At 39.5% G+C, this 12437-nt stretch overlaps 1 protein-coding gene and 1 pseudogene across 1 annotated transcript in view; both read left to right on the top strand.

Annotated features, from left to right (window-relative positions):
* The window catches only part of LOC127191824 (olfactory receptor 2AG2-like), a 41537-nt gene extending 40282 nt beyond the window's left edge, over positions 1-1255 (top strand). Inside the window, exon 2 of the mRNA XM_051149157.1 lies at positions 142-1255. Coding sequence (XP_051005114.1) covers positions 142-1114 — 973 coding nt within the window. The 3' untranslated portion in view covers positions 1115-1255. The remainder of the gene's footprint in view (positions 1-141) is intronic.
* Positions 1-12437, top strand: part of LOC127191832 (olfactory receptor 2AG1-like) — a 61018-nt pseudogene that overhangs the window by 40282 nt on the left and 8299 nt on the right.

Genomic DNA, 12437 nt, shown 5'->3' on the forward strand with positions numbered 1-12437 from the left:
GAGACCTAGAAATTTGGAAATTGAGGAGGAAGCCTATGCATTTGTGGCAAAGAGTATCATATTATAGAGTCATTGTGGGTATCTGAAGTTACAAAACAAGAATTCATATTGGTAAAACATCAATGAACCATCTGTTCCTAGAAAGATAAGGAAGCTTCACGGAATGGAGCTCTGGAACTCCACCTTGGGAAGTGACTTCATCTTGGTGGGGATTCTGGATGACAGCGGCTCTCCTGAATTGCTCTGTGCCACATTCACAGCTCTGTATATGTTGGCTATGACAAGCAATGGACTGCTGCTTCTGGTCATCACAGTGGATGCCCGGCTCCATGTGCCCATGTACCTTCTGCTCTGGCAGCTGTCTCTCATGGATCTCCTGCTCACATCAGTTATCACTCCCAAGGCTGTTATAGATTTTCTTCTCAAAGACAATACCATCTCCTTTGTGGGCTGTGCCCTTCAGATGTTCCTGGAACTGACACTGGGTGGAGCAGAGGACCTTCTTTTGGCCTTTATGGCCTATGACAGGTATGTGGCCATTTGTCATCCTCTGAACTACATGATCTTCATGAGACCTAGAATTTGCTGGCTTGGTGTGGCCATATCCTGGATCCTGGCATCTCTGAGTGCAGTAGGATATACCATCTATACCATGCAGTATCCTTTTTGCAAATCTAGGAAGATCAGACACCTGTTCTGTGAGATCCCTCCATTGCTGAAGCTGGCCTGTGCAGACACCTCCACATATGAGCTCATGGTTTATGTGATGGGTGTGACTTTCCTCCTTCTGCCTCTTGCTGCCATTCTTTCCTCATATATACTAATTCTTTTCACTGTACTCCACATGCCCTCACATGAGGGCAGAAAGAAAGCCCTTTTCACCTGCTCTTCACACCTGGCTGTGGTTGGTATGTGGTATGGGGGAGCTTCATTCATGTATGTTCTTCCAAGTTCCTTTCACACTCCAAAACAAGACAATATCTTCTCGGTTTTCTATACAATTATCACCCCAGCTCTGAACCCCCTCATCTACAGCCTGAGGAATAAGGAGGTGACTGGGGCTTTTAGGAGAGTCCTTGGCAGATGCCTTTTGCCAACACACACTACGTCCTAAGTAGCTCTAGTAACTGTGTTCTAACTTTCATTTCTCTTCCAGATCAGTTAATTTTTCCTATAAATGAAATTCTCTTTATAAAGCAAAACACTATAAAAAAATCTTTTGATTAGAGATTCAGAACTTGAATATACATGTTAAAGCTCTTGTACTCTGCTCTTCATGAGGTACTTAAAGCATATGATTTACAGTGTTTAAAATTTACTTTTAAAAATAGTTTTAAAAGCCTGCCTTATTCCCCCCAGAGTAACTGCTTAATTAAGAGGTTTCCAACATATCATCACCTGGACATGACCCTTAAAATTTTTTTCTTTAAAAAAATTAATTTATTATAATTTAATCAGATTACCTACCAATTATTATCCCCTCAATTGTATCTTCCCATTCCCTCCCTCCATCCCTCTTCTGCTTTATTCTCCTTCCCTAGACTTCTGACAAGGGACCCTGTTCCCCACTATATGACCACAGCCTATCCGGTCTCATCTGGACAGGCTGCTTCTCTTTCCTCTGTGTTCCCACTGGGCCTCCTCACCAAGAGGATGTGATCAAATTGGGCGCACCAGGGTCATGTCAAAGGCAGTCCCTTCTCTCCCCACAATCACGGTGAATGAGCTGTCCATTGGCTAGATATGAATACGGCATCTAGGTTCACTGCATGCATTGTCCTTGGTTGGTGAATCACTTTGTGCAGGCCTCAGATCTACCAGCCTTGATGTCGGACTCCTGAACCCTCTGGGTCCTTCCATCCCCCCATTCTTCCATATCATTCTCACCTGGAGTCCAGCAGAGAGTCCCAGTATCTGTCCTAGTCCCCCACTGGGTGAAGTCTCTCAGAGAATATACATGCTGGGCTAAAATCCACCTATAAGTGAGCGTGTGCCTCTTGGGTCTGAGTTACCTCACTAAGGATCGTCATTCTTAGTTTCATCCATTTGCCTGCAAATGTCAAGATTTCTTTGTTTTTAATAGCTGAGTAGTATTCCAATGTGTAAACGTACCACAGTTTCTTTATTCATTCTTCAGTTGAGAGATGTCTAGGTTGCTATGAAGATATGTTGAACAAATTTGTGGAGCATCTTTCAGATGCCCAGGAGTGGTACAGCTGATGACCCTTGAAATTTTAAGTACATATTAGGCCAGACCAGAGAAAAAAAACTTTAAATGAATTGCTCAGATATCAGTGAGATAAGATTTTTGAACTTTGCACAGATTTTAAGCACCTAGTCTTTCTGAAATTGATTTTGATAGTTTGACTAATGTTCAGTTGGTAGCAATTAAATGTGTTTAACTCTTACTCTCTTTCCAAGCATCAACTTTTGTGGATGTCTGGCAAATGTCTCCTCCTCCTTCTGTTTCTCCTCCTCTTCCTCCTCCTTTTCCTTCCTCTCTCTTTCTCTCTCTTTCTACCCCCTTCCCCATTTTTCCTGTTTTCTTCTTCCATTCTTCCTCCTATCTTTCATCTTCTTCTCCCTTCTCTCCTTTCTTTCTTTGTTGTAGTGATGGGAGTTTAAGTGAACATTTATGCATCTATACTGTGAATGAGAGCAAAGAGGTGGAACAAAATTGTACTTTTCTATTTCTCCAAGTATGTCTTGAGATACATTAATAATTTGAAAATGTCTATATGATTGGTGTATGTCTGATATGAATATTGTGCAATGTGTACAAGTGTCAAAACATCCTATGGTACTCTATGTGTATGCATATATGGCATTTGTATCAGTTAAGACTCAAGTCAGGATGGCCATCATCAAGAGTACAAATGACAATAAACACTGACATGGGTGTGGGGAAAGGGGAACACTTACATACTGTTAATGAGAGTCTAACTTTTGCAGCCACTTCAAAAACTAGTCTGAAACTTTTTAGTAAAACTAAAAACAGAGCTAGTATAAGACATAGCCATGGCACTCCTGGGCCTATACTAAAAGAATACTATTTCATGCTGTAGAGGCCCTTGCTCTTCCATATGCATTGATATCTTCACGATAGTTAGAAAATGGGAGCAGCCTAGATCCATCAATGGATAGGTGGGTAATGCAACTCTGGAACATATAACACAATGGTATTTTATTTGTATATGAAGAAAATGTTCCAGTGGATGTCCCTACATCCATGCACATACCCGAATTAATAATGAAACTCAGTGGCTAAAACAGAGAGTTCATGAAGCCATAAAGGAGCTGTGATGGTGTGGATTTTGGTGTTTTTAGAAGAGAGGGACTGGGGGATAGATTTGATCAAAATACATTTTATGAATGTATGACACTCTCAAAGAAAAAAACAAAGCTATTTAAATGAGCTAAAGAACTGAACAGCAAAAATTATCAAAAGAAGAAATGTACAAGATAAAACTCATATCTGGCATCAATGTTAGGTTAAGAACCTATAGATAGACATGTCATGGGCCTTATGGGATAACCTACTGCTATAATGCTGTTAAATGGTGTTAAACTGGCTTAATGACATCATACCAATGAATCAGTTCATCTTTCAACCCTCATCCAAGAAGAATCTTTTTGGATTGTTGGTGATTAACACAGGGACCCACAAACTGGCCAAGGTGCAGAGAATAAGAGACTGGAGAATCATCATCCCTAAAGGGAACATCTATACCACACAGTTAACACCAATACTTATCCAAAATAGAAAAAGAACAAACATTTCCTATAGACGCTCTGATAACCAAATACATAAAGATCCAACAAAGCAAGTGAACCAAAGGCCAGTTTCCCTTATGAACAGAGATGCAAAAATACTGAGTGAAATAATTTGAAACCAAATCCAAGAATATATCAAGAAGATCATTCACTATGATTACATAGGCTTTGTCCTAGGGATGCAGGGCTGGTTAAACATATTAAAATCAGTAAATGTAATCCAAAAAAAATATGATCATTTCAATAGATACCAAAAAAAATAATAATTTGACAAGATCTAACACATCTTCATGGTAAAACTACTAGAGACATTATGGGTACAAGGGACATACCTAAGTATAATAAAAAGCAATATATAGCAATCCAGTAGCCAACATCAAATTGCATAGAGAAAAACTCAAAGCAATTCCTGTAAAATCAGGAACAAGAAAAGGCTCTCTACTCTTTCCATATATATTCAATATATTACTTGAAATTCAAGCTGGAACAATGAGAGAACTGAAGGAGATCAAGAGGATACAAATTGAAAAGAAAAAAAAAAATCAAAGTATCATTATTTGCAGATGATTTGAGAATATACATAATAAACCCAAAAATTCTACCAGAGAACTCCTACACCTAACACCTTCAGTAAAGTGGTTGGATACAAGATTAGAAGCAGCATCTCTCCTCTATAAAAATGACAAATGGACTGAGAAAGAAATCCAGAAAACAACACTTTCATAATAGTTACAAGTAATATAAAATATCTTGAAGTAATCCTAACCAAGCAAATGAAAGATCTGTATGACAGAAACTTCATGTCTTTGGAGAAGCTATCAGAAGATGGAAAGATCTCCCATGTGTGTGGATTGTTAGGATTAACTTAGTAAAAATGACCATTCGACCAAAAGCAATCTACAGATTCAATGCAATTCCCATAGAAATTCCAAATTAATTGTTAACATACCTTGAAAGAAAATTCTTAACTTCATATGGAAAATAAAAAACCCATGATAACTAAAATAGCCCTAAACAATTGAATTACTTCTGGAGTTTCCAGAAACTCTGCTGCTAAGGTCAAAGTCAACATTACAGAGAAGTCCTGAGCTCGGTGCAAAATAGTGGGCTCCCTTCATCAGCAAGGTTCCCTCTTCTCTCCAGTGAGGGGGGTATCCCAGACCCCCACACCCTCTACCTAAGGAATGCCACATAGCCCTTAGGGAAATTACAGATCCAACTTCCTTTCTCTGGATAAAAATCCAGTATGCAAGCACCTTGGATTCCTGGAATGCCTTCATATGCTAGTGCATCTTAGTTCCTTAGGCCTTCAGTCAGCGACATTGAAAGAGCAGGGCTAATGCCATTTCATCTTCCATACTCCATTTTGTACATAATTGTCCTCCCAGGGACCCTTTATTAACCTGCAGTTACTGGAAAAACCATATAGTGTCCCAACTACTGGTTTCACAGTAACTTGCACCCAGGGCCAGCTGATCAGGCTCTGGGTTATAAACTTTTATGCTTGCATCAGATGTTTCTCTGGTCATAAACTTTTATGTTTGCACCAAATGTTCAAGATAGATGAACACCCCCTTGCAGTTTGGCCTATGACCACCACCCAAAGGCAAACTTTCCACATACCTCTAGAATAATCATGTAATGCCAAGGTTTATGCCCACACCCTTGTGATTTTTCCATTAAAAACCATGTTCACTGGGGCTTCAGGACTGCATTCCACTCCTACTGCACCAGGGAGGTTTGCTACCCAAGCCCAAGCTTGCTAATAAAGACCCTGTGTGATTTACATTGGACTTGTGTTTCTTGTGGTCTTCAGGGTTCTAGCAATCTGGGCAGAACAACATTTGCCCACCATGGATATTCATACCCACTACCCAAAGTTCTATATAAGCCCTGTTCACTCCAAATAAAATTGATCTTTCTTTTTGAAGCTGATCAATAGTGTTGTCATTTTCATTCATACTTGTGGGGCTTCAGAACTCTCCACCCACTGTCCCTGCTCTATTTGCTCTGGTGAATCAAAATCTGCCTATAATCCCTGAGGGCAGGGAGGGTCACAGTGGGGGTATCACGATTTCCAATTTCAAGTTGTACTGTGGAACTCTAGTAATAAAAACTGCATGGTATTGGCATAAATCAGATATGTTAACCAATGGAATCAAGTTGAAGTCCCAGACATTAGGTCCATATACCTATGAACTCCTGATTAAAAAAAAAAAATCAGGAAATACACACCAGATAAAAGAAAGCATCTTCAACAAATGCTGCTGGTCAAACTTACTGTCTTTATGTAGAAGAATGCAAATAGGTCCATGTTTGTCACGCCACACAAAGCTCAAGTCCAGCTGAGTAAAAAATCCTCAACATAAAATCAGATGTACTGGTTTAATAAAATTAGACTGAAGAAAAAGTGTGGAATAGTCTTCAACACATTGGCACTGGAGACAATTTTATGAATATAACACTGATAATACAGGCACTAAGATCAACAAATAATAAATGGGACCTAATGAAACTGAAAACCTTCTCCAAGGCAAAGGATACTTTCATTCTGAAAAAGTGGCAGCCTACAGAATAGGAAAAGATTTTTACCAGCTCCACATCTGCCACAGAACTAATATCCATATAAAGGATACCAAAAACCCCAAATAACCCAATTAAAAATGCGTACAGATTTAAACAGAAAATTCTTTTAAAAATATTTATTTATTATAATTTATTCATATTACATAAAAGTTCATAATAGAAGAGTCTCAAATGGCTGAGGAACATGTAAAGAAAAGTTCAACATCCTTATCTGTCAGGGAACTGCAAATCTAAACTTCTTCAAGATTTCATTTTATACCTGTCAGAATGGCTAGGATCAATAACACAAGTGACTGCTCATGCTAGTAAGGATATGGATCAAGCATCACACTCCTTCACTGCTGGTGGGAGTGCAAACTTCTACAACCTCTATAGAAATCAATGTGTCAATTCCTCAGAAAACCGGGAATCAATCCACTTCAAGATCCAGCTAGACCACTCTTGGATGTGAAGCCAAAGGACATTCCATTCTATCACAGGAACACTTGCTCAACAATCTTCTTTGTAGATTTACTCATAGTAACCAGAAACTTTAAACAACCTGGATGTCCCTCCACCAAAGAATGTATAAAGAAAATGTGGTCCATTTATACCGTGGAGCATTATCCAGCTGCTAAAAATGACATCATGAAATGTGCTGGCAAATGGATGGAACTTGAAAAAAAAAAGTCTCCCTTAATGAGGTAATCCAGACATAGAAAGACAAATATAGTATGTACTCACTTATAAAGCAGATGTTAGCTCTAACATAAAGGATAATAGGGCTACAATCCATAGGCCCAGAAAGGTTAAGTAAAGAAGAAGGCTTTACGTGAGAAGCACAAGGATCTCCTTGGAAAGAGGAAATAGAATAGATTTTGTGAGTGGACTGGGAGCAGGTGAGGATAGGAGTGGGAAGGATAGATAGGAGAGAGAGGATGGAGGTATATGTCACAGACATAGGACCGGTCGTAGAAGCTTTGCTTGACAAAGTTCCAAAGACCTCCAACTGCCAAGAATGATCTTTAGACACCCAGAACAGCTGTTGAGGCTTTGCTTGACAAAGTCCCAAAGATCTCTGGCTCATCACGACTGCCTTTAAATATTGTCTATGGTTCAGATGTAATTTTGCCTAAAAACAACTTTAAATCTACTTTTCTCCTAAAACTGTCTTTCTCTCTGTTTCTCGGTTTGACTATGAGCCCTAATGAAAAGTAAACTGGAAAAAATTTCCCACAGACAATGTTGAAAGAAGGCTTGAGATGATGAGAGAATCTTGGCTCCAAATATTGTGATCAGCCAGGCAGATCCTGATTGAAACTTTGACAAAGCTGTGCCTAGTTAGATATTGTTAGCTAAAGAAGTGTAAATTTGTTTCTTTAGAATCTACTTTGAAGGTAATAGAAGGAGGGCTTGGAATGCCATGCTTTACAGATATTTTACAATAGAGGACTCCTTGGCAGTTAGCCTAGGCTTGGATAGCACACCTGTTGGTTTGGAACTGAAAGTAAGTCAAGATATTTTCTGTGTTAACAATATTTAGTTTCAAGCTATGTTGTTATGACAATCATGTAAACACAATGGTTTTAGCCCAGGAAATTTTATGATTAAAATTTCCCAAGTATTGTTTAAGTAATAATATTCAGGTCATGCTACCCATTGCTTGGACATTGATTGATTTTTGCTGTATGCTTTATTGTAGCTTATACAGAACTGCTTCTGTTTCTTTGTTAGATTGCTTTCTTGCTTTGTTGATTTTTTAAACATTCCATTGATTGTAAAAGATGAGAAAATCATGATGTAATTTGTAATGAAAAAAAAAAAAAAACCCTGAATTTCACTTTAAGTAAAGTACTGGAGTTGTCCTAGAAGGAGATAGCAAAGGAAAAAATTAAGTTCTGAGCTAGAAGAACTTTCAGTTTTCACTACAATTTATGCATGGGCCTCAGTATTTCTTTTTTCCTCCATTCCTCAATCTCTCCTCAACAATTAGTTCCTCTAGATAATTGTTCACCAATAGTTGGTCTCTTTGGCCAGCCATCCTCCTCCTTCTCAATTCTCCCTACTGTATAACCACCAACACATTTTCTTCTCTGATCCTGAGGCTGGTCTATGGGAGGGTTAGAGGGTAGGGAGAGATGGCTTGAACTGGCAAGGCATTTGGGGGATAATGTGGAAAACTAGTGTAGTGAGAACTTCCTGGAATCTATAAGAGTGTTTCTAATGATTAATTTTGGTAATGGAGGATAGAGAGTCTGAATTGGCCACCTTCAATAGGTAGGCAAGGATTCCAATGATGGGACTGAGACACCAGTCCAGCCACAAAACCTTCACCCTACATTCTATCCTGCTTGCAAGATGTGCTGGGGAGCAATGGTGGCACACAGTTTATAGTACTGGTCAGCCAATGTCTGGCTTAACTTGAGGCCCACACCATGAAAAGGAGCCCACCCCTGACACAGTCTGTGTTGCCAGTAACCAGAGACAGAATTGCCCAGAGATCTAGGGTAGAACTAAACAGGACTGGCTTGAATTTTTTAAAAGATAAGTGAAGTGATTTCTAGTGATATTCTGTTATGCTCATAGATAGCTGCCTTGTCCAGTTGTCATTCCTCCAGTGGCAGATGAAAGTGGGTACAGACACCCATTGACAGATATGTGGGGAGAGAGTCTGTATTGGATCTCTCCATCTGGTCCTTACCCCTTGGAGCTCAGGGAAGTCTGTGAAAGAACTGGAGGAAAGGTTGTAGGAGTCAGAGAGGCTGGAGGATACCAGAAGAACATGGCTCACTGAATCAACTCAGCTGGGATCACATGGCCTCACAGAGATTGAAGTAACAAGCATGGAGCCTGCATGGGTCTGCACCAGGGCCTCTGTGTATATATTATGGCTGTTAGCTTGTTTTTGTAGGACTCCAAACAACAGTAGGAGTGGGTGTGTCTCTGCATCTTTTGTCTGCTCTTGAGACTCTTCCCCCATTGGGTTATCTTGTCCAGCCTCAATATGAGGGTTTTTGCCTTGTCTTATTGGATCTTGTTTTGTTGTGTTTGATTGTTGTCTCTTTTCTGAAGAGAAATGGAGGGGGAGTGTATCTGAGGAAGGAGAAGGAGAAGGAGGAAGGTGTGGAGCTGGCAGGAGAGGAGGCAGGGCAAGCAGTGCTCAGAATATATTGTATGAGAGAGGAACCTATTTTCAACAGCAAAAATAGAAAAATGGACATATTATTAGGTAGAAAGGCATGAAAGATTTTAATGAAATTGCATATATTTACATGAAAGTGGATAGCTCAGTAAGTTGGAGACAAAGAGAAAGTCATAGATATTGATTTACAATCTCTATAATTACATGTATTATTGCAAATTTGTAAGTATATGTATGTATATATATATATAGTACTAAAATGTTTGAAAGTGTCATTTTTAATATTAATTATTCACTTTACATCATGATCATAGCCTCCTCCCTCCTTTCTCCCCCATCCAACCTTCCCTTCCTGTTCTCCCCATTCCCCCTCCCCTACTTCCCAGAGAAGGGGAACCCTACTCACCTACCCCAGCATATCAAGTCATATCATGACTGAGGGCATCCCCTTCCCCTGTGGCCCAGTGAGGCAGTTCTGCCATGGGAAAGTGACAAAAAAGCAGGCAGCAGAGTCTATGTCAGAGCCAGCCACCACTTCCCTCACTAGGGTACATAGAGTACCCACATAATGACCAACCTACTCATTGCCAACATCTGTGCAGTGGACCTCAATGGCCCCAGGTCTAGTCCATGCATGGTCTCTGGCTGGAGCCCCACTCTCTGCAGGCTTCCCTGGGCCCTGGTTAGTTGGCTCTGTTGGCCCATCCATGGAGCTTCTGACCCCACTGAGTCCTTCATTCTTCCCCCAACTCTTACCCAAGACTTTCTGCTCCGCCCTGTGTTTGACTGTGGGTCTCCCTATGTGTTTTCATCAGCTGCTGGGTGGAGCCACTTAGAGGGCAGCCATGCTAGACTCCCATCTGCAAGCAGAACAGAGTGTCCTCAATAGTGCTAGGAAGGGTTGGCTGTCTCCCATGGGTGGGTCTCATGTTGGGCCAGCTGGACATTTCCTCAACATCCAGTCCCTGCACATCTTGTTGGCAGGACAAGTCCTGGGTCAGAGTCCCTGTGTGTAGGTTTGTGTAGCCCTCCTTCCACTAGGAGTCAGGTGTAGTTAGGAGGTGTCCTCTTGAATCTCCATGACCCCTCTACTAAAAGTATCACCTAGAGTCACCCCCATATCCTTCCAGAAGCCTAACATGTAGTAAGTCTCCAGTTTGTCACAGAGAAGTACCCACCAAAAGTTTCTTTTCTCTCTGCAAGCCATTTGTCCTCCCGCCCCCACCAACCCTCTCACATTCCCTCTTCAATCACTTCTGCTGCCTTTTCTATTTACATTTCTAAATGAGATTTAAGCATCCTCCCTTCAATTCTTCTTGTTACTTGTCTTTGTTGGGTCTATGAGTTGTAGTATGTTTGTCCTGTATCATACAGCTAAAATCCACTTATTTGTGAGTACATACCATGTATGTCTTTCTTGGTCCGAGTTACCTCACTCAGGATAGTCTTTTCTAGTTCCATCATTTGACTGAAAATTGCATAATTTCCTTGTTTTAATAGCTGTGTAATATTCCATTGGGTAAATTTGTCACAGTTTCTTTATCCATTCTTCAGTTGGGGGACAATCTCTTCTAGAGGATATCAAAGTAGAAAACCTCATAAAGTGTAGTAAACCACTGTACCACTGGACTATGCCCACTCTGTACTTTCTTAATTGGATTATGGCACATTATAGTGAGGATTTCATAATGAAATATTTACTCCTTATTGCCATTAACAGTACTATTTATTAATATTATATAATGAGCATATGAAACAAATATTTTTCTAGAAATTTAAAAATTGGTTTCCATTAAACAATTGTCAGAAAAGAAATTAACTTATTGATTTAATCAAATAAATTATTTACTTGTATCTTGATAAACATAGTGAAATGAATGCTACAGTCCAGCAGGTAAATATATCAATCACTCAATAGTTTTACTATAATGTTGCATTAACAAATGAAGCATATATATATTTATAATAAATAGTGTGATGTATTTATAAATGCACATATTATAAAACTATTAAAAATTCCTTTGCATCGGGCTGGAGAGGTGGCTCAGAGGTTAAGAGCACCATCTGCTCTTCCAGAGTTCCTAAGTTCAATTCCCAGCAACCACATGGTGGCTCATAACCATCTATAATGAGATCTAGTGTCCTTTTCTGATGTTCAGGTATACATGCAGGCAGAACATTGTTTAAATAATAAATAAATAAATCTTTAAAAATTCCTTTACATGCCTATAATCTTATATACATACTTGATTTGTGAAGAGAATATTTGAAATCTATTTTTTTACTACTTAGAAAATACAATATACTATAATAAAAAATTAAAAAAAAAAACTACTTTGAGATTTCATCTTTACCCAGTCATAATGGCCAATACCAGAAACATGACAAATCTTGGTGAGATATTAATCAGTGCTGGTGGGAGTGCAAACTGGTGAAGCCACTATGGAAATCATGTGTGAACTCCTCAAAAAGCTAGACGTATATCTACTTCATGATCTAACTAACTCACTGTTGAACATGGAACCCAGGATGCTACATTCCACTACAGAAATTCTTGTTGATTCACATCCATTATTGCTTTGAGTGAGGTAACCCAGACCCACAAAAACAAGTGGTACATGGTTTTGCTTAGGTGGATGTCAGCTTTGAATCCTTGAATATGTGTGTGTTGATGTTATTTTTATAAAGCAGCGTTTGTTTCTCTTAGCTTATTTCTTAACCTGGCAATCACACAAATAATTGAGACGCCTTTATAATACAAGACTTCACAACACAATCTGAGCAGTTTAAGTCTGTTCTTATTCCTTTATGTTATTCTGTCTTACTCCCAGAAAGCGTCCCATCAATACTTGCACTTTGTAGCTTTCCTCAGCTCTAGCGCCTTCCTCCTGATTTTCCTTGGATCTCTCCCCATGGCTGAATCCTCTGCTTCCTTTGCTGTAAGCTGCTTTATTGA

This window comes from Acomys russatus, chromosome 7 (genome assembly GCF_903995435.1).
Source record: "Acomys russatus chromosome 7, mAcoRus1.1, whole genome shotgun sequence".
NCBI lineage: Eukaryota > Metazoa > Chordata > Mammalia > Rodentia > Muridae > Acomys > Acomys russatus.